Source organism: Nomascus leucogenys, chromosome 7b (assembly GCF_006542625.1).
Source record: "Nomascus leucogenys isolate Asia chromosome 7b, Asia_NLE_v1, whole genome shotgun sequence".
Lineage (NCBI taxonomy): Eukaryota > Metazoa > Chordata > Mammalia > Primates > Hylobatidae > Nomascus > Nomascus leucogenys.
In genome coordinates this window covers 7238689-7259890 of record NC_044387.1, presented here as the reverse complement: position 1 = coordinate 7259890, position 21202 = coordinate 7238689, and the positions used below count along the sequence as shown (strand labels likewise).

Below are 21202 nucleotides of genomic sequence, written 5' to 3'. Positions count from 1 at the left end.
TCAAGGAGGGACTATGCCGGCCTCCCCGTCAGACAGCATGGGGGCCTCCTGGACTCTCTGCCCTCAGCTTCCATCTTTCCTTGGGCCTCGTTACATGGATCCGTCCTACCTGGCCCAGTCCTTGTTCCCCACTTCCCTTTTCTCTACACCTCCATCTTGAACCAGGTGGAATAGCCACCTCACATCAGTCAAGCTGCCATTGGCTTCGACAACACGCCAACTGGAAGAAATGCGCTTTGCTGTCCACGGAGCTCACCTTGGAACCATCCCGCCCTGAGGCCCAGGGTCAGCTCTAGTTAGATGGGGGACCCCCAAGTTCCCCAGTGTGAGACTGATGTGGAGACTCAAGACAGAGCCCAACCCTGGACTTCAAGTCACTCAGATGGTGTGGGAGGCCCAGGGGGGCTGCTGGCGACCTCGCGCTCCTCACAGCCTCTCCTGTAGGCTGGGAGCTACAGAAGGGCTTGCGAGGAAAGCAGGATGAAGGCTGGGCCGCGTCTGCACCTGCCCATCCAACTTTGCCCTGGGCACACTGGGCAGGGTCTGACCATGGTGGTGAGTCCTGGAACATGAGGGGAGGAGAGGCGGGCAGTGGATCTGTGGGTACGTGGGTGGCAACTTTCAGAAACTGCCCAAAGGAATTGCAGAAAGAGCTAAAAGAGGTTAAGAGCTCTTTCTGCTTTTGGAAAGGATTAAAAAACAAAACCCTGGCCGGAAGCAGTGCTCATACCTGTAATCCCAACACTTTGGGAGGCCGAGGCAGGTGCATCACGAGGTTAGGAGATCGAGACCATCCTGGCTAATACGGTGAAACCCCGTCTCTACTAAAAATACAAAAAAATTAGCCGGGCGTGGTGGCGGGTGCCCGTAGTCCCAGCTACTCAAGAGGCTGAGGCAGGAGAATGGCGTGAACCCGGGAGGCGGAGCTTGCAGTGAGCCAAGATCGCGCCATTGCACTCCAGCCTGGGCAACAGAGTGAGACTCCATCTCAAAAAACAAAACAAAACAAAAACAAAAAAATAAAAACACTGAAGTGTGATGGTTGATTGCATGGTCGTCTTGGTTGGGTGAAGGGATACCCAGCTAGCTGCGAAAACATGTGAGGGTGTTTCCAGATGAGGTTAGGATGGGAATCGGCAGACTGAGTGAAGACATCCACTCCATGCAATCTGTTGAGAGCCCCAATAGAACAGAAGGGGGAGGAAGGGAGAATCCTCCCTTTGGGAGCTGGGACATCCATCTTCCTCATTCTCGGGGCTTTGGATGCTGGGACTCACAGGGTGGCCCCTGGCTTCTCGGACTTTGGACTCAGACTGAGTTACAGTGTGGCTTCTCCTGGTCTCCTGCTCGCAGACAGCAGATCGTGGGACTTGTTGGCCTCCAGAATCCGTGAGCCAGTTCCCACAATGCAGCCCCTCACACATCTACATCTGTATCCTCTGGGTTCTGATTCTCTGGAGAACACTCGTGAAGAGGCGACACCCCTCCCGGCACCTTCCTCAGGAGCGGTTGCTGCAGGCTCACTTGGGAGGATGCTTGCCTCTCATCTTGGGGATGACTGCCGGCTCCACAAAGGGAGGGAGGGAGGCCTCTTTCTGGAAACCAGGGCTGGCCTGCGTGGCCTGTGACCAGAGGAGGGGCAGTGGCCCCTGGCAGGGCTTGTTAGTTGACACTGACCTACCCACCAAGTGCAGAGGCTCCACTCTCTCTCCAACTTGAGTTGGACTTCAGCAGAGAAGGCAGCTGATGGCAGCAGGAGCCATGCTGTGGAGCCCGCTGCTGTGGGCACACGTGATGGGATAATTGCTGAGCTCCGGGCCCTCTTTTGGGCTGTAGAATATGTGATGACCGGCCTACCTTGTCACCAAGCCCTGAACCTCCAGGGACCTCACTTGGCTGCCTCCATCTGTGCGGTCCTCAGTGTGCCACAGCCTCTCAAACCATGTTTGTTTCTCGCCAGCCAGGCTGGGCCCGGGGGTGACCAGGAGGAACCCTAGAGGCAACTTCGAGCCAAAGACCAGAGTTCATTTTAAGATTCTCCCAGGTTCCTTGGGATTTTCAGTATTTGTTAACCTGAAACATACAGACCATTTCCCATGCTGCAGCTCGCAGGCAGATGAAGAGCAGGCAAGGCATCCTGGACCTCAGTGTGGAGTTCTGCTGGCTCCATCCCAGGCACTGGCCTTCCAGCTGGGTGGGACACATGCGCTCGGTCATAGCCCAGACTCTCTTTCTCCCGACATTTCCCTGCTTGCTTCTCTCTCCTGCCGCCTTGTGAAGAAGGTGCTTGCTTCCCCTTTGCCCTCCGCCATGATTGTAAGTTTCCTGAGGCCTCCCAAGCCATGTGGAAATGTGAGTCAATTCAACCTCTTTCCTTTATAGGAAAGGAAAGAGGTTTCCCTGTGAATGGGGGTGGCATGGCATAGCAAGAGGAGGCTGCGCTGGGAGCCTGGCCTCTGACAGCAAGCTCTGCTCTCTACCCCTTCCTCACTGGCCGCTCTGAGGCTCCTTGTGGTGGTGCAGCCTGTGCTCCTGTGAGCAAGACCTTGTTTCCTGCTGACACCTGGGCATAGTATGGACCCCAAGGTCACTGCCACAGGGTCAGAGCCAAGGCCCCTTCTGCAGTTTATTGCTGGGCCCCTGCACCTCCTAGGAACGGGTCCAAGGGGAAATGTCTTCCACTGAGTCTCGTCCAAGGGCAGTGATGTTGCTGGCAAGGGGACTGGGGTGAGGCCAACACTCCAGCAGAGCATCTGAGCCTAGTTCTCGAATAATTCGTGTTCAGAAGCAAGTCCAAGGCAAGCTGTGCTCTCCCCAGCCCCAAGGGCTGCCCGCCTCACAGAAACAAAAGGGCAAATGCTGGGAGGAGCTGTTTAATCGTTCAGGGAGGCTGATAGCTGCTGGGACTCACTGGGCTCATGCGGGAAGGGATGGGGTCACAATTCATATTTACAGTGACCAAAAGGGCATTTTCCTAAAGTACCCACAAATAGAAGTATATATATATATTTATATTTATATATATAGAGAGTACTTCATTAAATGTTCTGTCGAAGGAATGCAGAAACCTCCGGTCTCCTCCCCAGCAGCTCTGTTCCATCCCATCAGAGAACCCTTAGAACGCAACGGGCCGGAGCCATGGCCTTGCCTGTGGCTGGAGGAGTTGGCAAAGCGTGGGGCCCGTGGATGCCAGCACAGGCTCATTGACCTCCCCCAGATGGCGCCTTCGTCCCCTCCTCTCTCCTCTGGCCTCCTGTCTCGGATGACCACGCCTCCCAGAGCATAGGCCCCACTTCCCCTCTCTCCTGAAATGCCAGGCCAGGCGGAGGGTCCTGCAATCCTGCTACCTGCAGTCGGTCTGCCAGGGCTCAGGAGAGGGCGCTCTTGGTGTCCTGGGGAAGGGAGGCAGAGGGAGGGAGGGAGGCTTCCTGAAGCAGGGTGCTCCTACAGGGGCAGTGGGTCCGAAGGGTGCCTGGGCTTGGTCTCCATGGGCTGGTCGGCTTCCCTGAAGGGCAGTGCCATGGGGTTCCCAAGGCAGCGTGGAGGCCCATGCAGCTCCCACTGTGGAGGGCAGGTGCACCCTCCATGGACCAGGCCACCCCCAGGCAGGGCCGCTCCGCCAGGTTATTTGTAGGGCCGCAGGAACCGAGACACTTTGGAGCGCAGCAGTTTGATGAAGGACCGTGGGAACATCTCCTTGGATTCCTGGGCTGTGTACTTGAAGTAGTTCTGGGGGTGAGCCAGCACGTCGAAGAGGGCCTTGATCAGCTTCTTGTCCTGCAAGATAGAGTGGGTGGGAGGCGGGGGAGGCTTGGGGCCTGTAGGGTCTGTGGGGTGTTGCCAGGCTGGGGGAGGGGAGAGAGATGGGCTGGCTGGTAGGTTTCAGGACCCCACAGACCTTCTTTTGGTTTTAATAGTATAACTGGTTTTTATTTTTTTTTTGAGACAGAGTCTTGCTCTGTCACCCAGGCTGGAGTGCAGTGGCGGGATCTTGGGTCACTGCACCTCTGCCTCCCGAGTTCAGGTGATTCTCCTGCCTCAGCCTCCCGAGTAGCTGGGATTAAAGGCATGCACCACCACACCTGGCTAATTTTTGTCTTTTCAGTAGAGATGCGGTTTCACCATGTTGGCCAGGTCTCAGACTCCTGACCTCAGGTGATCCACCCACCTCGGCCTCCCAAAGTGCTGGGATTAGAGGCGTGAGCCACAGCGCCTGGCCTGTAACTGGTTTTTAAATAGATCATTGGCATTAATTCTTGGGATTCCAATAAGATTTTATTAAAGGCCAGGTGTGGTGGCTCACACCTGTAATCCTAGCACTTTGGGAGGCTGAGGCTGGCAGATCACCTGAGGTCAGGACTTTGAGACCAGCCTGATCAACATGGGGAAACCCCATCTCTACTAAAAATACAAAATTAGCTGGGCGTGGTGGTGCCCGCCTGTAATCCCAGCAACTCGGGAGGCTGAGGCATGAGAACTGCTTGAAACCGGGAGGTGGAGGTTGCAGTGAGCCGAGAGTGCACCACTGCACTCCATGCTGGATGACAGAGCGAGACACTGTCTCAAAAAAAAAAAAAAAAAAAAAAAAAAAAAAGAAGATTAACAAAGGGTTCCGCTGCAAAATGACACAACACAACCAACATTTGCAAACAAGAGAACACTCAGCCAAGAGCACAGGCTTTGCAGCTGGCAGATCCCAAATCATCATTTCAGGCCTGCTCGCTGGCCCCTGGACCTCGGGGACATCGCTCTGCTGCTCTGAATTTCATTCTTCCCTGCACAGAGAGGTCATGATGCCTCTTCCTGGGGCTGCGAGGAAAAGGATCCGCGCTGGCGTGAGCAGCGAACCTGTCCTCAGCGGTGCTCAGTGCGGGTTTGCTGCAGGGATCTAGGCAGCCAACGGGGCTGTCCTCCGGGGCAGTCTCTGGAGGGCAGACGCAGCCCCCGCCCTCCCTGAGCCCCAGTGTCTCTTCTCTCTAGTGGGGCACTGGCTGCCACCCTGGGCAGAAACTATGGAGCAGAGGTGAGGCCTGGTGGAAGTCTGGTTCCTGACAGAGTCCCCAGAGCCTGGTCCAGGGAAGGTGCTCAGCAAATGGCGACAACCACCTGCTGGGGCGTGAGAGCTCCTTGCCCCATTGACTGTGGCTGCATCTGCTGTGTCTGGGGTGGACCTGTCCTGGCACACAGTCATCTCTTTGCGTACACACCCACCACACACCCACCACACACACACCACACACACACCACACCCCATACCACACCCCATACCACACTCACCACACCCCATACCACACACACACCCCCACCCCCACACACCCACCCACCACACACCACACACCCACCCCACACTCACCACACACCCACCACACCCCATACCACACTCACCACATCCCCACCCCCACACACCCACCCACCACACACCACACCACACACCCACCACACCCCATACCACACACCACACACCCACCACACCCACCCACCACACCACACACCCACCACACCCCATACCACACACCCACTCACCACACACACACCACACCCCATACCACACACCCACTCACCAGACACACCACACACCCACTCACCACACACTCACCCCCACACACACCACACACCCACTCACCACACACCCCTACACACACCACACCCCCCTCACCATACCCCCACACCTCTATTCACACCCCCACCCCCACTCACCACACACACTCCCATACACACCACACACCCCCACCTCTATTCACCACACACCCCATACATATCACACACCCACCACACCCCCTCACCACACACACCCCATATACACACCACACACCCTCTCACTACACATCTCCCCCACACTATTCACCCCACACTCCCCCACAAACACCACACACCCCCACCTCCATTGACCACACACACCCCATAAACACCACACACCCACCACACCCCCACCCACCACACACACCACCTCCACCACACACACCCCCACACACACCGCACCCACCACACGCCCACTCACTACACCCCCCCACACACCCACTCAACACACACCCCTAAACACCCAGCACACAAACCCCTACATACCCCTACATACACACTACACCCACTCACACCCCACACTCAAACCCACCACACACCCCTACACAGTCACCACACACACAGAACACCTCCAAACTCACCACACATGCCTCCACAAACACACCACACAGCACACTCCCCCACACTCTCCACACACATGGTGCCCTGAACCCCCACCCTGGAGACAGACACTCCTGCTCCCCTCCGTGCTGGGCGTGGTGCCGGCCCTGGAGGCAGAGTTGACCATGAACCCTGGCAGCTCCTCCCCTGCAACGGGGCAGGGACTAAATATTCACAGAACAAACCTAAAGTGAGTGCTGGTGGGTGCCAGGAAGGAGGGGCACTCGGGACCTAAGGGGCTGCAAAGGTGTGCCCAGGTCAGGGGGTCCGGGCAGGCCGCCCAGAGGACGACAGGATGTCCCAGCTGAGGGCGGAAGGTTGGGGTAAAGAGGTGGGGGAGAGAAGAATGGGCCGAGAGGCTCGGTGTGTGAGAAGCTGGGAGCCGCTGTGGAGGAGGACAGCCCTCAGGCTGAGGTTTGTGTTCCCAGAGCAGCGTCAGGACGTTCCAGTTTGGGAGCGATGCTCCCAGGGCACAGCTAGGGGGACAGGGATTGGGGGGAAAGAGCCCAGGATGCATCCCTGGCTTCTGCCCAAGCAGCTTGAGGAGGAAATGAGGAGCTGAGGGCAGCAGCATGTGACTGACAGACTATGGGGAGACTCAAGTGAATCTTCCCGAACTCTGCAAACCATCCTTTTCTCAGAAGAGGTGACAGTGGGAGCGCTCCAGCCCTGCCCTTGTCCTCCACACCCCGGGGCTCCTGGGCTAACAGTGCTGCTGCCCAGGGCTGAGCTGGGTGAGTCCCGGGTCCCTGGACCTCTGGCCAGTACCCACCATGTGACACACCAGGCGGCCCTGCCTCTCCAGGCTGGAAGCAGGAAGAGGAGGGAGCCCAGTCCCAGCGGCACGGGGGGCTCCAAGTGACAATGGCACTGGGTAGATCCCACTGATTCTGAGACACCCTCCAGAATACCCTCATTCTACAGATGAGGCGAGTGAGGCTGAGAGCTGGTGAGGAGCGTGCCTGAGGCCACATCACCAGGTCCTGGTCCCCACATCCTCACCAAACAGCTTCCCTCAGGCCTCCTGGTCTGGAGGGACAGATGTGCAGGACCCAGTCCCCACCATTAGGGCTCTGGGACCCCCAAGCCTCCTGCTCCTCTCCCATCACCACCCATCCTCCCTTGCTCCTCCAGGGGCCAGGGCTGGGGCAGGGGCGGTCCTGGCTCATCACAGGCCCCATCCCAGGGTTACGTGGATTCCCTTCCAATAAACTCACTCACTTTCAAAATTTCCTGGTGGTTCTCCGAGGCGTACAGGCGCCCATCGCGCACGATGTCCTCTATGAGTTGCTGGTAGTCCTCTGGGCAGTGGGGCAGCAGGGGGAGAGGAAGGCGAGGGGCTTGAGACCCACATGCTCCCCTTTCACCTCCAGCCTTTGCCCTCCCTCCCCTGCTCCAGCCACGGGCTCCGGGCTATGGCTGGCCGCAGCTCTGCCTCTGTGCCTTTGAACCTGGGGCTCCCTCCACCTGTATTGTCCTCCTTGGGGTTTCACTAAGAACCCCCTATTTAGCCCTCAAAACCCTGCTTGGGCAGCACCTCAGCTGAAGCCTGCAGATGCCACTAACCGCTGCCTTGCCTGTACCACCCGGTACCACCCTCGGCCTGTCTGGCTCTGGCCTCTGACAGTGTTCGTTCTGCTTCCAGGTCTGTACCTGCCAGGTCGCAGCTCCCTGAGGGCAAGGACGTGTGACTCATCTCTGTGTCTCCAGGGCCCTGCCTGAGCCGTGCACAGTGGGCCATGAAGACAGTTGGGTCTTACCATCGTAGGTGACATAGGGCACTTGGAAGCCTTTGCCGCTGTTGCCTTCATTGGATTTGAACTGGATCCAGAGCTTCCGGGAGCGGGAGGTGAAGGCGATGGGCCTCTCGTAGGTCTGGCAGGTCTCATAGGTGGTGATGGACGTGGGTGAGGCTGTGGGTGAAGCATCATTGCTGAGCCACCCCAGGTAGGCAGCTCCTCCTGCCCTAGGCGGCTTGCCTCCCGTCCAGTCCACCGCCCAGCACCTGCACCGAACGCCTGGTTCCCCAAACCAACAGCTTAGTCTATGTGCTTGTTCCCTCTGTCTCTGAGGCACTCCCCTACCCTCAACCCTGGTTCCTACTTGTCCTTCTGAGACCCATCTCTGTGTCCCCTCTTCCAGGAAGCCTCCCTGATTGCCCCTCATCCCCTCCCAAGCTCCTGCCCTGCTCTGGTGAACCCCTTATCACAGGCCCTCTGTCAGTGGGTCTCCATCTCCCTCGAGCTAACTGCTCCTCGGTGACAGGGCTCAGGCCTGCATTTGGTGCAAGGCCAGGGCTGGAGTGGAAGCTGGGGGAGGACGTGGGAGATGAACTGGCACTGACTGCTGGGACCAGAGGCACAGACTTGGGAAGTCCCTTCTCCCCGAGAGCAAATGCACCAGCAAGGCCCACTGAGCCCTGATCTCCCGAGGAGGAAATCAGGAGCCGAGTGCGGCAGCGTGGGCACAGCATGTGACCGGCAGGTAAATCTTCCCAAACTCCGCAAACCATCCTTTTCTCAGACGCGGTGACAGTGGGAGCACCCCAGCCCTGCCCAGCCTCTCCCCGCTTAAGGGCTCCTCGGCAAGGCCTCACGGTTCCCTGGGGCCCTTCCCGAGGAGCCCTTCATGGGGGACAGGCTGGGCTTCACCTGAGCTCAGCCTTGTGGTTGGGGATAGAAGGAGGGGATGCTGGGGGCAGGGGAGCGGGTGAGGGGAACGGGTGGGGAAGGTGGTCCCGGGCTGGTCCCTTGCCTATCTGCACACTGCGGCTTTTGGCTGGTCAGCTGCGTCAGCCTTGCTGACATTTGTCTACTCATTAGCCATGCTGAGCAACTCCTGCCCAGGATAACGCAGCTCTGGCGGAGCAGCCCCGGAGCAGACCTCAGGCCCCTCCCCACGCCCTCCTCTGGCAGGTCTCTGTGTAGCCAGAGATGTTCTCTGGCCAGTGTCTGTGGGTGTCTGGGTTCCTGCTCTTCCTTCCCTAACACTCAGACATGGAGCTTGCTCACATGGGCACCCATAGCCCGACAGCAGGGAGGTCCCCTGGACAGGTGCGCTGCAGGGATTTGGCTAGTGCTGGGGGGAGCTCAGGGGCCTCCCAGGCATTCCTGCTGCTGTGGCCAGCTGGGCACACATGTGGTCACACCCACTGCTAAGTCCAGTCCTCTCTCATGCCATTCCATCCTTCACTCCCTGAAGTCTCAAGAGGAGACCTAATGGGGCAGATGGGCCCGGAGTCCAGGGCTCACAGAGGGGTGGGGAGGGCTCTCTGAGCTGGTATCTCGTGTGTTGCATGGGACGGCCGTGTTGTCCCCCAAACCTCAGCGGGCGGGAGGAGACCCATGGAGCTGGAGCCTGAGGTCTCGCCCTGAGCGGTGCAGCAGAAAGCGGTGGGAAGGGGCCCTGCGGCTGGTCCTGCCACTGGGATGAGGACTGGGCTCAGGGCCAGGCTCGTGGCCGGAGTTGAGACCAGGCCTGACCACATCCCAGCATCCACTCTCGGAATACCCTAAGCTCTCCAGATCTTTCCATAGAACTCTGTAAAGCCAGCTTTTAGACCCAAGTGGGTTTCAACCCTGCCTCCCAGGTGGACTCTGAGGGGCTGGTCCCCTGAGCCCCAGGGCCCTCCTCTCTGCCCTGTGAAGGCAGCGATCCCGCCTGGCGGAACCGCAGCGAGACGGGGGTGCACACGCGGCTGAGGCTGCCTCTAGTCCCCTCCGCCCCCAACGTACCGCTCTTCCTCATGACCAGAACATCGCCGCATTCATCCTCGATGGGCAGGAAGATCTCAGGGACCACGATGAGGATCCTGCGCTTTGGGGGAGGTGCGATGTGCCAGACGCATTCAGCGTTGGCTGGGTAGTCGCCAGGGTAGTTGGGGGACTCGATGTAGCCAGTGTAGTCACCAAGCTCGCCGCCGCAGTGCTGGTCTGTGGGCACGGTGGCCCGAGGGCCTCATCAGGCTCCGCTGGGCAGGGGCCCTGGCCGGCCAGGCCTCTAACCATCTGGGAGGCCTAGGACAGGGCTGGAAGGTGCTCTTGTCCCCTCCCACACCAGCCCTCGGACCCTTAGCCCATCCTCCTTGGGGACACTGCCTGGGCTGCCCCCAGAGCAGGAGGGCAGGTCCCCTGTTCACGCCTGTGGTTCCCTGAGGCCCAGCCTGGGGGCTTCTTCTTACTGGGCTGCCACGCCTGCAGGCCCACCCTATTTCTCTGTGGCTGGGCCTTGTCAGGGGCACTGAGGGCCTGGAGCCCTGCCCTCTCTAGCGGCCCCGTCAGTGCCCCTGTAGGCTGTCAGCTACCCCAGCAGACCCAGAAACTAGAGCAGGGCCTGGCTCAGGGCAGAGGCTCGGGCTGTGTTGGGTGAGCAGTGGGAACTGATGAACGATGGGCACCATTGTGGGGTCCGTAGAGTGGGCCAAGCCAGGGCTGCCCCTTTGGTGCCACAGGCCTCCAGATGGATGCAAGGCACCCAAGAGCAGACGGGATGGAGCAGGAGGAGTCCAGTGTCCTCGTGGAGCTCGTGTGAGATCAGGTCTCCTCCCGCCCCCACAACCTGCCCAGCCCCTCCCGTGTTCCCAGCTTCCCGTGGCAGAGCAGCAGCACCCACTTTTGCAGTGTGTGACGTTGGTGGAGCCATCGAAGTCTGTGCTGGTGTTGCCCGGACAGGTGATGCAGTGGTTCTGGCCAAACTCAGGCTGGTAGGTGCCGACGGGGCAGCGGATGCAGCGGTGGGTGGTGGTGTTGTAGTGGTGGCCGGGGGAGCAGTGCACTGCCGGGGGACACAAGGCAGTGTGGTGGGTGTGGAGGGGTGCAGGGAAAGGGCAGCATTGGGGAGCTGTCCCCAGGACCTCTCATGTCCTCGAGGTCTGTTTTGGCACAGAGTTCAAGGCTCTTCCCCACCGCCCCATGACCTCCCACCACCCCCACTCCACCATGGCCAGGAAGAGCCCTTGGCGTGGGAGTCACATGGCAGATTGATGTGATATTGGCTCCAGCAAAACAGGGACCACACAGGCCACCTTGATGGGAGCAATTTTCAGGGAGAGTGGGGGCGATGATGCGACCGGAGGTGTGCAGGGAAGACAGGGAAGAGGGGAGGTGGAGCCAGCGAGGCCAAACCCTCTTTCTACAAGGTTGCTGGGGCAGGAGAGACAGGCAGCCAGAGTCTGAGGGGTGGCGGGGCGGGGGGCTAGAGGTGGGCAATTTTTTTTTTTTTTGAGATGGAGCTTGCTCTGTCACCCAGGCTGGAGTGCAGTGGCGCCATCTTGGCTCACTGCAACCAGCACCTCCTGGGTTCAAGCTATCCTCCCCTCCCAGTCTCCCGAGTAGCTGGGATTACAGGTGCACATCACCACACCCGGCTAATTATTTTTGTATTTTTTTTTAAGTAGAGACGGGGTTTCGCCATGTTAGCCAGGCTGGCCTCAAACTTTTGACCTCAGGTGATCCACTCACTTTGGCCTCCCAAAGTGCTGGGATTATAGGTGTGGGCCACCGCACCTGGCTTCAGTTTTTTTAAATGGGCAAATTTGGAACAGTTTGTATGTGCAGGAGAGTATCTGGTGATGTGGCTGGCTCCAGGGGGCTGAGGGCCAGGCCACCTGGACAGATGGACAGACACTGAGAGGGAGCGCGGTGGGGAAGCAGGGTCAGCAGCTGAGAATGGGGAGGATTTGGGGGGAGTTGGTGAGTGAGGGAAGACGGGATGCAGACCTGGGTGGGACCAGATGCCCTGAACAGACAGCAGTTGAGGTGATGCCCTGATCCCGCTCCTGTCCCCACACTCCTGCCCCCTCCTCACCCTCTCAACCTCCCTTCTACATGCTGCTCAAGGCCTCCTGTCCCCAGAGCCCTGCCCAGTGCTCTGAGGAGCTGCTGTCCCCCTGGAGCTCAGAAAGCTCTCAGCTATAAGGTGTCCCTGTCCTGATGCAGGGCACAGTGGGTCACCCACGCCCACGCCTGACAGCTCCAGGCTCCTCCTCTGAGCTGGGAGGTTTGCCACGTGGAGGAGATGAGAGGGGCTCGGGGAAGCCTCTTGGGGTGGGCAGGCATGGTGGGGGGGCATGCTCACCTTTCGCCTCGCAGTCCTGGAAGGAGGTGGTGCCTTCGTGTTTGGTGAGCAAACCCCCTCCGCAGGGGAAACAGCTGGTGCGCCCGGGCTCAGGCTGGTACGTGCCCACAGGGCAGGACTGGCAGGGCTTGAAGCCGTCAGCTGAGAAGAAGCCTGGAGAACACTGGCCTGGATGGAAGTCAGAGGTCACAGCTCAGGTGGGCAGGAGGCACCGCAGGGCCCAGGCTGTGGGTGGTCTCAGGCCCTGCTCTTGGCCTTTGCCTGGCCCTGGAAAAGGTACCAGGCACCCGAGGCCTGGGGTGGGGACGGGGTGGGGAGAGCGCAGCAGCCGGGGTGCAGGAGGCTGGGCCCTGGTCCGGATGCTGCCAGCTGTTCATGTGCGGCCTTGGTCAAGCCTGGCTTTCCTTCTCCCACCAGCAAGAAGGCCTGGGGGTTGAAGAGCAAGAGGCCTTGCTGCTGAGCTAGGAAGGGGACCCACGGGTGGAGGGGCGGGTCACGTGTCTCAAAGGGGCTCTCCCCGGGGGGCAGGCTGCACCGGGGTCTTCGCAGAAGGAGCACCTGCTCGGCTTCAGGGTGACGCTGCCTGGTCCACCAGCAGGGCCAGGCCAGAGCAGAGGGAGGCGGGTCTGGGGAGGGTTTCTGAGGTACTCAAGGGCACCTCTGAGACAAAGGGAGAGGACCACAGGAAAGCCAATTTCAGCTATACATAAAGAATGTTCTAGCATTCCAGCAGACTCAGGATGCAGAGAGTATTCTGGCACTGAGTGAGGGGCGGGTTTAGCATCCTCTCAGCCCAGACCCCGGGATTCTCAGCTTCCACCCAAACACCGAATCTCCTACCAGTGGCCACTCCCCCAGGGGTGAAGACCACAGTCCTGGAGCGGGCAGTGGGCCAGAGAGCAGCCGGCAGCCTGCATGGACTCAGGGCTGGGCTCTGAGCCCTTCCGTCACCGGGAGAAAGCTGGAGGTCCCCAGTATCCTGGGACCCCACTCCCCCACCCTCACAGGCACTGTGCTTCTCAGGGTGCTGAGAAGCTTCCCCGCAGATTCTCTTGGGTGAAACTCAGTGGCCTGGGAAGAAAGGCTCATGGGGAGACTGAGCTAGCTTCACAGATGGAGTTAAGTGGGGAGAGGGAGGTAAATGCAAAAGCTCTTTGCAAACCTAACTGCATTTGGTAAATTGAAAAAGGGCTTTCGAAACCGTCTGTGGGGCACATCATAAAGTTCTTTGTGTGGAGCAAAGTTCCTGCTCAAGTATAAGATACACTCTGCAAAGTGTTCCAGTCGTGATGGAATGTTCCGTAAAACGGAAGCTGTCTGGTCCACCATAAGGCACCTATGTGCCTCCCTTAGAAACCGTAAGTTGCACACTGTGAAGTCCTTTCCAAAGGGCACAGTGCAATTCTGAGAGCACACCGAGTGCGGTGCAGTGCTCAGCTCTGTAGTGCAGGCCGGGACTGCTGACGCTTTGGGATCTGTCATGCCCTTTGTAAGTGGTGATGGCACAGACATCGTGAAGGGTTTTGGAAAGGACAAGGAACTTTAGAAAATACCACACTCTGTGGCCACACCAGGCACCTGGGCCTTGGACAGGAGGAGCCCCCGCCCACCCCCCACCCCACCCCCCACCCCCACCTCTCCTTCTAGGGTAGGCCCGCACTCGCCTCCACATTCTGACACGTTGTGGGCACCAGCCAGACCAAGCCCGTCGCTGCTGGGGCACGGTGTGCAACTGAGCTGGCCTTCCGTGTCCTGGTATGTTCCTGGCATACATGGCACACACTGGCCGAGCTCACCGCTGAAGTGGGTGCCAGGCCCACAGGCAACTGCAGAGGCAAAGCGGAGAGGCTGCTGGAGGCAGAGGCGGGGAGGCCGGGGGGTGTCTCCTGTGTGCTCAAGCCCAGGCTCTCCTGATAGACACAGTCCTTGTTCCCTGGGGCCCCAAGGACACAGAGGGGCCCCTGACCTATCCCAGAAGAGCCTGGGGCAGGACCCAGGGGACAGCCATCTGTGAGGGCCATGAAGCCTGGCCTCTCTGGCTGCTGCACCTCAGAGTCCTCTGTGGACCCCTCCATCTCCACCTGCTTATAAAAGCCTGTGGTCCCCACTTCCCCCATACGTCTGTCCTCTGTCTGCTCCACACCCTGCCCTCCAGCTTTAGCAAACTGCCTCCTGGATGTCGCCACTTGGATATGCTACAGTCATTTCACCCCAAAGCTCCGCTGTCCTTCCTCAGTGGAGGAGTCAGGGGCAGTGGGGAGGGACTGGGGCTCAAATAGGCAAGGGCAGGAGGGCCTGGCTGGGGAGGTGGGAGGGGCGTAGTGAGGAGATGATGGGCTGAAGACAGCGCAGTCTGGTTGGCTACACTGAACAAATACGTCAACTGATGAGTAAGGAAACTGAGTAAATCAGTAAATTAAGGAGAAAGGAGCCGAGTTTCTCAGTGCTGGAGAAGATGCTTACAAACGTGGAAACGGGGAGTGAGGGTTAGAAAAGACCCTGAGCTGTGGAACGGGAGGCACTGGCACGAACTCATAGATCCCCATGCCTATGTGTACACGTGTATACACACCTATGCTTTCCAGTTCTGTCCGATGAGAGGGCCTAGAGGCAGTGGTACTCCAGGAGCAATGAATAGCCCAGATTTTGGTTTCTACCCATCATCCTCCTCTTGAAGGAACCAGGGGTCCTTGGGGATTTGGCTGATGCCAGGGGATGGAGAGTGTCAATTGGATCTGAAGGGGAGGCTCGCAGCGTGTGTGTGGCAGGTCAGAAAGACCCAAGAGCCAGCTTGGTGGGGCACCCCTGACTACCCTGGGGACACAGTGAGCGCCGAACTAAATAACATCAGGAATGGATCACAACGCAATGAGTAAGGGAAATCTGAGTCTACAGGGATACAGACCCAGAGGTAAACGGCCATGGCCACCTGCTTTCCTACAGGAGAGTGTGGAAGGAATGGTAGAGGTGGCTGACATGGCGGGAGCTGTGCAGAAGTTTGATGAGGAGGAGAATATTGGTCCAAACTCAGAATGTCCCCAGAAAACACTCATCAATCACAGAGGGAAAATGGCGAGTGAAAGTGAAGTCAGTGGCAGGCTGGGGGTATCCTGTGGTGGGCTGGGGGTATCCTGTGCCTGCTGATGGGGCGCCCAGGATCAGGCCTCGAAGCTGAGGTTCCTGCTGGACCCTGAGCCCTGAGTCAGGTCCCCAGGAAAGACCAGAGGGAGCTCTGAGCGTTAGCCTAGAGGAGGTGAGGTTGGGACAAGGACAGGAGAGGCAGGGAAAGGGGAGAAGCGGCTCCAGACTGAAGGAGCCTGAAGACGCAGTGGAGGGTGGCATGTCTTTCTGGATGGGAGCTGGGACCAGAAATAAAAAAGGGACATTATTGGAAGGATTGGTGGAGCTGAATGGGGTGGGTGTGTGGGTTGGATGGTAAAGACTACACACTCACACATGCATGCACACTCACACACATGCATACACGTGTGGGAGACGGGGCGGATGTGGTAAAATGTGCACAATTGGGGAATTTGGATGAAGAAAATATGGAAGTTTTTTGTTCTGCTTGACAATGTTTCTGAAAGTTTGAGAAAATTTCAAAATAAGTTATTTATTTTTATTTTGAGATGGAGTCTCACTCTGTCACCCAGGCTGGAGTGCAGTGGCATGATCTCAGCTCACTGCAACTTCTGCCTCCCAGGTTCAAGTGATTCTCCTGTCTCAGCCTCCCCAGTAGCTAGGATTGCAGGCGCTCACCACCATGCCCAGCTAATTTTTGTATCTTTAGTAGAGACGGGGTTTCACCATGTTGGCCAGGCTGGTCTCGAACTCCTGACCTCAGGTGATCCACCTGTCTCGGCCTCCCAAAGTGCTGGGATTATAGGCTTGAGCTACCATGCCCGGCCCAAAATAAGTTATTGAAAGTAGAAGAGGCCGGGCGCACCTGTAGTCCCAGCTACTTGGGAGGCTGAGGCAGGAGAATAGGTTGAACCTGGGAGGCAGAGGTTGTGGTGAGCTGAGATTACACCATTGCACTCCAGCCTGCCTAGAGAGCGAGACTGTCTCAAAAACAAAAACAAACAAAAAAAGAAAGTAGAAGAATGATATCACCAAGCTCCCTTTGTCCCCCCTTGTCAGTACGGCTGTCCCCCTCCACTGTCTGAGCCAGAGTCCCAGCTTCCCCAGCCTGGCCCTTCCCCCATCAGGTGTCATCTCTTTACCAACAGCTTCCCCCCCACCCCGCCCCCTGCCACCAGGTGTCACCTCTTCTCCAACAGCTTCCCCCCCACTGCCGTCACCTCTTCTCTAACAGCTTCCCCCCACCCCCGCCAGGTGTCACCTCTTCTCCAATGGCTTCCCCCCGACTGCCGTCACCTCTTCTCTAACAGCTTCCCCCCACCCCCGCCAGGTGTCACCTCTTCTCCAATGGCTTCCCCCACCGCCAGGTGTCACCACTTTACCAACAGCTGCCCCACCCCGCCAGGTGTCACCTCTTTACCAACAGCTTCCCCACCCCGCCAGGTGTCACCTCTTTACCAACAGCTTCCCCACCCCGCCAGGTGTCATCTATTTACCAACAGCTTCCCCCAACCCCCCCCACCCCGCCAGGTGTCACCTCTTCTCCAACAGCTTCCCCACTCCCCCGCCAGGTATCATCTCTTCTCCACCGGCTTCCCAGTTTACACCCCTGGCCAACCCTATCGTTTGAGGCTTCGAACTTGTGGCTCCAACTGCCCATCCAGCATCTCCATGTGGATGACTCGTGAGCGTCTCAAACTGAACATGTACAGCCTGCGCACCCCATCCCCCCAGCCCACTCTTCCTCAAATCCTTGGGGATTTGGCCCGCATCAGGAAGCGATACCACCTCTGCCCAATTGGCCAAACCCTTGACGTCGTCCTTGAAGTCTGTCTCTCCCTAGGAGACCCCTCCATCTCATGCTCCTCCCCTGTCCTTGCTCTACCCCCCGCTACTCAGCCTTCCCGTAACAGAGTGCGCGTGCCTGCGTCCTTGCTCCGCCCCCTACTCAGCCTTCCCATAACAGAGCGCGTGAGCCTGCGTCCTTGCTCTAAGTATTCCTATGGCTCCCCATCCAACTCAGAGTGGTGTCTGTGGCCTGCCAGGCCCCATCACCTCTGGCATCACTGTAGCTGTGGGCATGTTCACTGGCCCACTGTCCATCTTCCACACAGGCATGCGAGCTCCACTAGAACTAGGACTGTCTCGTGTGCTGGTTCTGCCTGTCCTACCTCCAGGCTCTCCTCTCCAGCCCACACCAGCCCGCTGGGGGCCGGCCTCACCTGCTTCCCTGCAGCACGACGCTGCCCTCCTGGGCAGCCCTAGGCCTCACGACATCGCTGCTCTGTCCCCCGACCCTGACTCAGGCTCCCCAGCTCCTGGAGCCCTGAGGTCTCAGCTCACGTGACTTCTCCTCCTCTAAGAAGCTTCCCTGAACCACATCCCAGACTAGAGAGGGCCTGTTCTGGTTCCCGTGCCCCCTCGCGCCCCTCGACCGTGGCCTTGCTGTCCTGTCCACTCCTTGTCCCTCCTCAGGCTGTGATCACATGCCCGAGGCCCAGCACAGAGGAGTGCTCTTCAAATGACAGCGATGACCATGAGGGCTGCAGTCCTTCTCCCCGGCAGGCCTCTGCATCTCTCTGTCCCCTCCCCAGGTGTCTATCTCCCCTGCGTGCCCACCACTGTTTACCCCAGCTCATGTGCAAGGAAGGACAGAGTCAGCATCTCAGTGGCCATGGGCAAGGACTTACTGCATTTGCTGTCCTGTAGCACCTGGCCTGCTCCACATGCCCCCGGCCCCTCTAGGGCCTTGGCTGGCCTCTGGGCTACCTCGTACTCAGTGCCTGAGACCTGGACATAGAACTGCTGCCGGCCGATGGACTTGCGCAGGGTCTTGATGGCGGCCTGCAGGCTCTGTTCTGCTCGCTTCCGCAAGCAGTCCGCTTCGCACGTGTCTGCAGGGGCGGGAGAGACAACGTGAATCGCTGGCAACCCTGCTAGCCGCTGCCTTCTTAGCTGAGAGCTCCCCCGTGCCAGGCCCTGCACTGGGCTCGGACACCTCAGCACGTTCTCACGACAGTCCTGACCTAAGGGGTCACTGTCGCGCCCATCTGACAGTGAGGAGGCTGCCGACCTGGGAGGCAGGGCCTGCCCAAGGCCACGCGGCAGATGTGAGTGCAATCCAGGCAGCTGCCACTGCAACACATCACCCCCCAGGGTACGACTCACGGGGCAAGAACCCCTTTCTGTCACTCAAAGACTCTTGGGGACTGCCACTGTCCCCAGGATAGTGTCCAGCTCTCTGGCCCTGAATCCAAGGCCCTTCAAGATCCAGCCCCGTCTGGCCTTGCCAGCCTCATCCCCTCCACTCTGACACTCCCTGTGGATTCCAATGTCTAGCCGCCCGGACCTACTTACTGCTTCCTGGACACCTCCTCCTCTCTCTGACCTCTGTGCCTTTGCCTATTCTATTCCCTCTGCCTGAATGCCATTCCTTGCCACCTCTTCCACCCAGTGAGCTTTGATTCTAAACTCTCATTCAAATGGCAGCTCTTCTGGGAAAGCTTCCTGATATGGTTTCAATATTTGTCTCTTCCAAACCTCATGTTGAAATCTGATCTCTAATGCTGGGGGTGGGGCCTGGTAGGAGGTGTCTGGGACATGGGGTAGGTCCCTCATGAATGGCCTGGTGCTGTCCTCGTGGTGGTCAGTTCTTGCTGGCTCTACTAGTCCCCATGAGGTGTGACTGTTGAAGACATAGGCACCCCCTCCCCTCTCTCTTGCTCCTTTCCTCTTGCCATGTGATGCCAGCTGCTCTTCACCTTCCTCCGTGAGCAGAAGGAGCCTAAGGCCTCGCCAGGCAGATGCTGCTGCCGTGTTCTCCGACAGCCCGCAGAGCCGAGAGCCAATAAGCTCTTTTCCTGATAAATTATCCAGCCTCAGGTGTTCCTTTTAGCAACACAAATAGACTAAGACATTTCCTTTTTTTTTTCTTTTTTGAGATGGAGTCTCACTCTATCGACAGGCTGGAGTACAGTGGTGCACTCTCAGCTCACTGCAACCTCTGCCTCCCAGGTTCAAGCGATTCTCCTGCCTCAGCCTCCTGAGTAGCTGGGATTACAGGTGCCTGCCACCGCACCTGGCTAATTTTTGTATTTTTAGTAGAGACAGGGTTTCACCATGTTGGCCAGGCTGGTCTTGAACTCCTGACCTCAAGTGATCCACCCACCTTGGCCTCTCAGAGTGCTGGGATTACAGCCGTGAGCCAGCGTACCCAGCCAGACTAAGACATTTCCTAAGCCCTCCTGTGGGGAGAGACCTCAGTTCTATGCATTGTTTGTTCTTGTGCCCCCACCACCGAGAGTCTCACCTGGCAATGGGTGGTTTGCACATGCATCTGCCTCTCTGGCTGAGAGTGTTACCTGGGTGGGGACTTTTCTTTCCACAGCACCCAAGCCCACAGCCAGGCCCATACCACACTTATCTGCTGACAGATCCCATCTCTTCACCATCAACGACTCACAAGTTGACACTCACATATAGCCAAGAGCCAGGTGCTGCTGTGACACCCGAGCCAGCATTAGAACCCCCTTCTGGAACCAGGAAAGACAATCCTTGGCTCAAGCATTCTAGGGGGGCTGCACCTATTTGTCCTCCCGGGCCCCAGCAGGAGTGTGGAGGGGCAGATAAGGGTCACATGACTTTTGAGGTCACCTCGGCCCTTCTGTCTCATTGCCCTGGGCTGCCTCTTCTATCCTGGGCTGCAGGCGTTGACCCCTGCCAGCTCCCTTTGCTTGTGGGCCTGCCTCTGTCTCCAGAAGCTGGGCTCCCATCCGAGCCACAGCTGTGCTCTAGTGGGAGCCTGGCTTCATGCCTGGCAGGCCCCCGGCAGCGCCACCAGCCTGTTGTCCTCTTTCAGGCCTGCAGAAGCCCCCAAGAGAACCCCTCACCTACCTGAGGCCTCTTCCATCTTTGTCTCGATCTCAAACTCTGCTGTGACGTGGGACACCTCCTTGGATGGGGACTTGCGGCCACGGCGCCTCTTCTTGGAGGAGTCACACTTGAGGGTCACGAATGTCACATGGCAGTGGTCTGGACAAGGAAAGGACCACTGTGGCAAAGGCGGCATGGGGCAGGGAGCAAGGTCCTACCAAGCCCTGCACACAGAGTGCCATTGGCAAGGAGCTCCTGGTCCGTGGTGCAGATGGAAAAACTCATGCTAGAGAAGGCCAGGGCTGGCTCAGGGTCTCAGGAGGGGCTGGTGGCTGAGCCAGGTCTCACGCCCGGTCCATCACGCTGCTGCAGGTGGAGGCATCTCATACATATTCATGAATGAGGCTGTTCCCCCAGCTCTGGGCCTGCTGAGGGTTTGGCCAGTGCGGACTCGGCTCCGGGCAGAGCCTGCTGCGTGCTGAGAGCTCTGTTAGGTTTGAGGAGGAATCTTCACGGGGACAGAGCTGGTGCCTTCCTCCGGGGCCCCTCGTACCAAGCTTGCCCTCTGCTGTTCCCCCAGCCTGCAATGTTCTTGGAAACTCTCATTCAATAAATAGCTGCCAGGTGAGAGACCTCCACCCTCGGAAACCAGACTCGCTGCACCCTGGGGCCCCAGCTCCCAGGCGTGAGGACTCGCCTACAGCCCCGTTGCTGTGGGTTAGGAGCAGGGCGTCCCACTCACCCAGCAGCGGCTGCCTGGTGGTCTCCTTTGCTCGTGCCTGGCTGTGGGGCCGGAGGTGGCACTTGGCATCTCGGATCTTGAAGCGGGCCTTCTGTTTGATGGGGGTGGTGGGGGCATCTGGGGAAAGCCAAAATTCCCCCAGGTGATGGCCTCTCCTGCAGGCAAGGAGGTGGTGGGGGACGGGGGCTGCCAGGGGACAAATCCATCTGGAGCTGGGGGTGGGGCTTGATCTGAGTCCCTGTGCCCCGACAGCTC

General features: G+C 58.6%; 1 protein-coding gene across 1 annotated transcript in view; it reads right to left on the bottom strand.

Annotated features, from left to right (window-relative positions):
* Positions 1–3619: 3619 nt before the first annotated feature.
* SCUBE1 (signal peptide, CUB domain and EGF like domain containing 1) overlaps positions 3620–21202 on the bottom strand; it is a 137161-nt gene continuing 119578 nt past the window's right edge. Inside the window, exons 13-22 of the mRNA XM_030815154.1 lie at positions 20948–21064; positions 20227–20364; positions 18024–18227; positions 13917–14078; positions 12253–12420; positions 10789–10950; positions 9912–10109; positions 7938–8090; positions 7399–7478; positions 3620–3777 (exon numbers count right to left, since the gene is read on the bottom strand). Coding sequence (XP_030671014.1) covers positions 3625–3777; positions 7399–7478; positions 7938–8090; positions 9912–10109; positions 10789–10950; positions 12253–12420; positions 13917–14078; positions 18024–18227; positions 20227–20364; positions 20948–21064 — 1535 coding nt within the window. The 3' untranslated portion in view covers positions 3620–3624. The remainder of the gene's footprint in view (positions 3778–7398; positions 7479–7937; positions 8091–9911; positions 10110–10788; positions 10951–12252; positions 12421–13916; positions 14079–18023; positions 18228–20226; positions 20365–20947; positions 21065–21202) is intronic.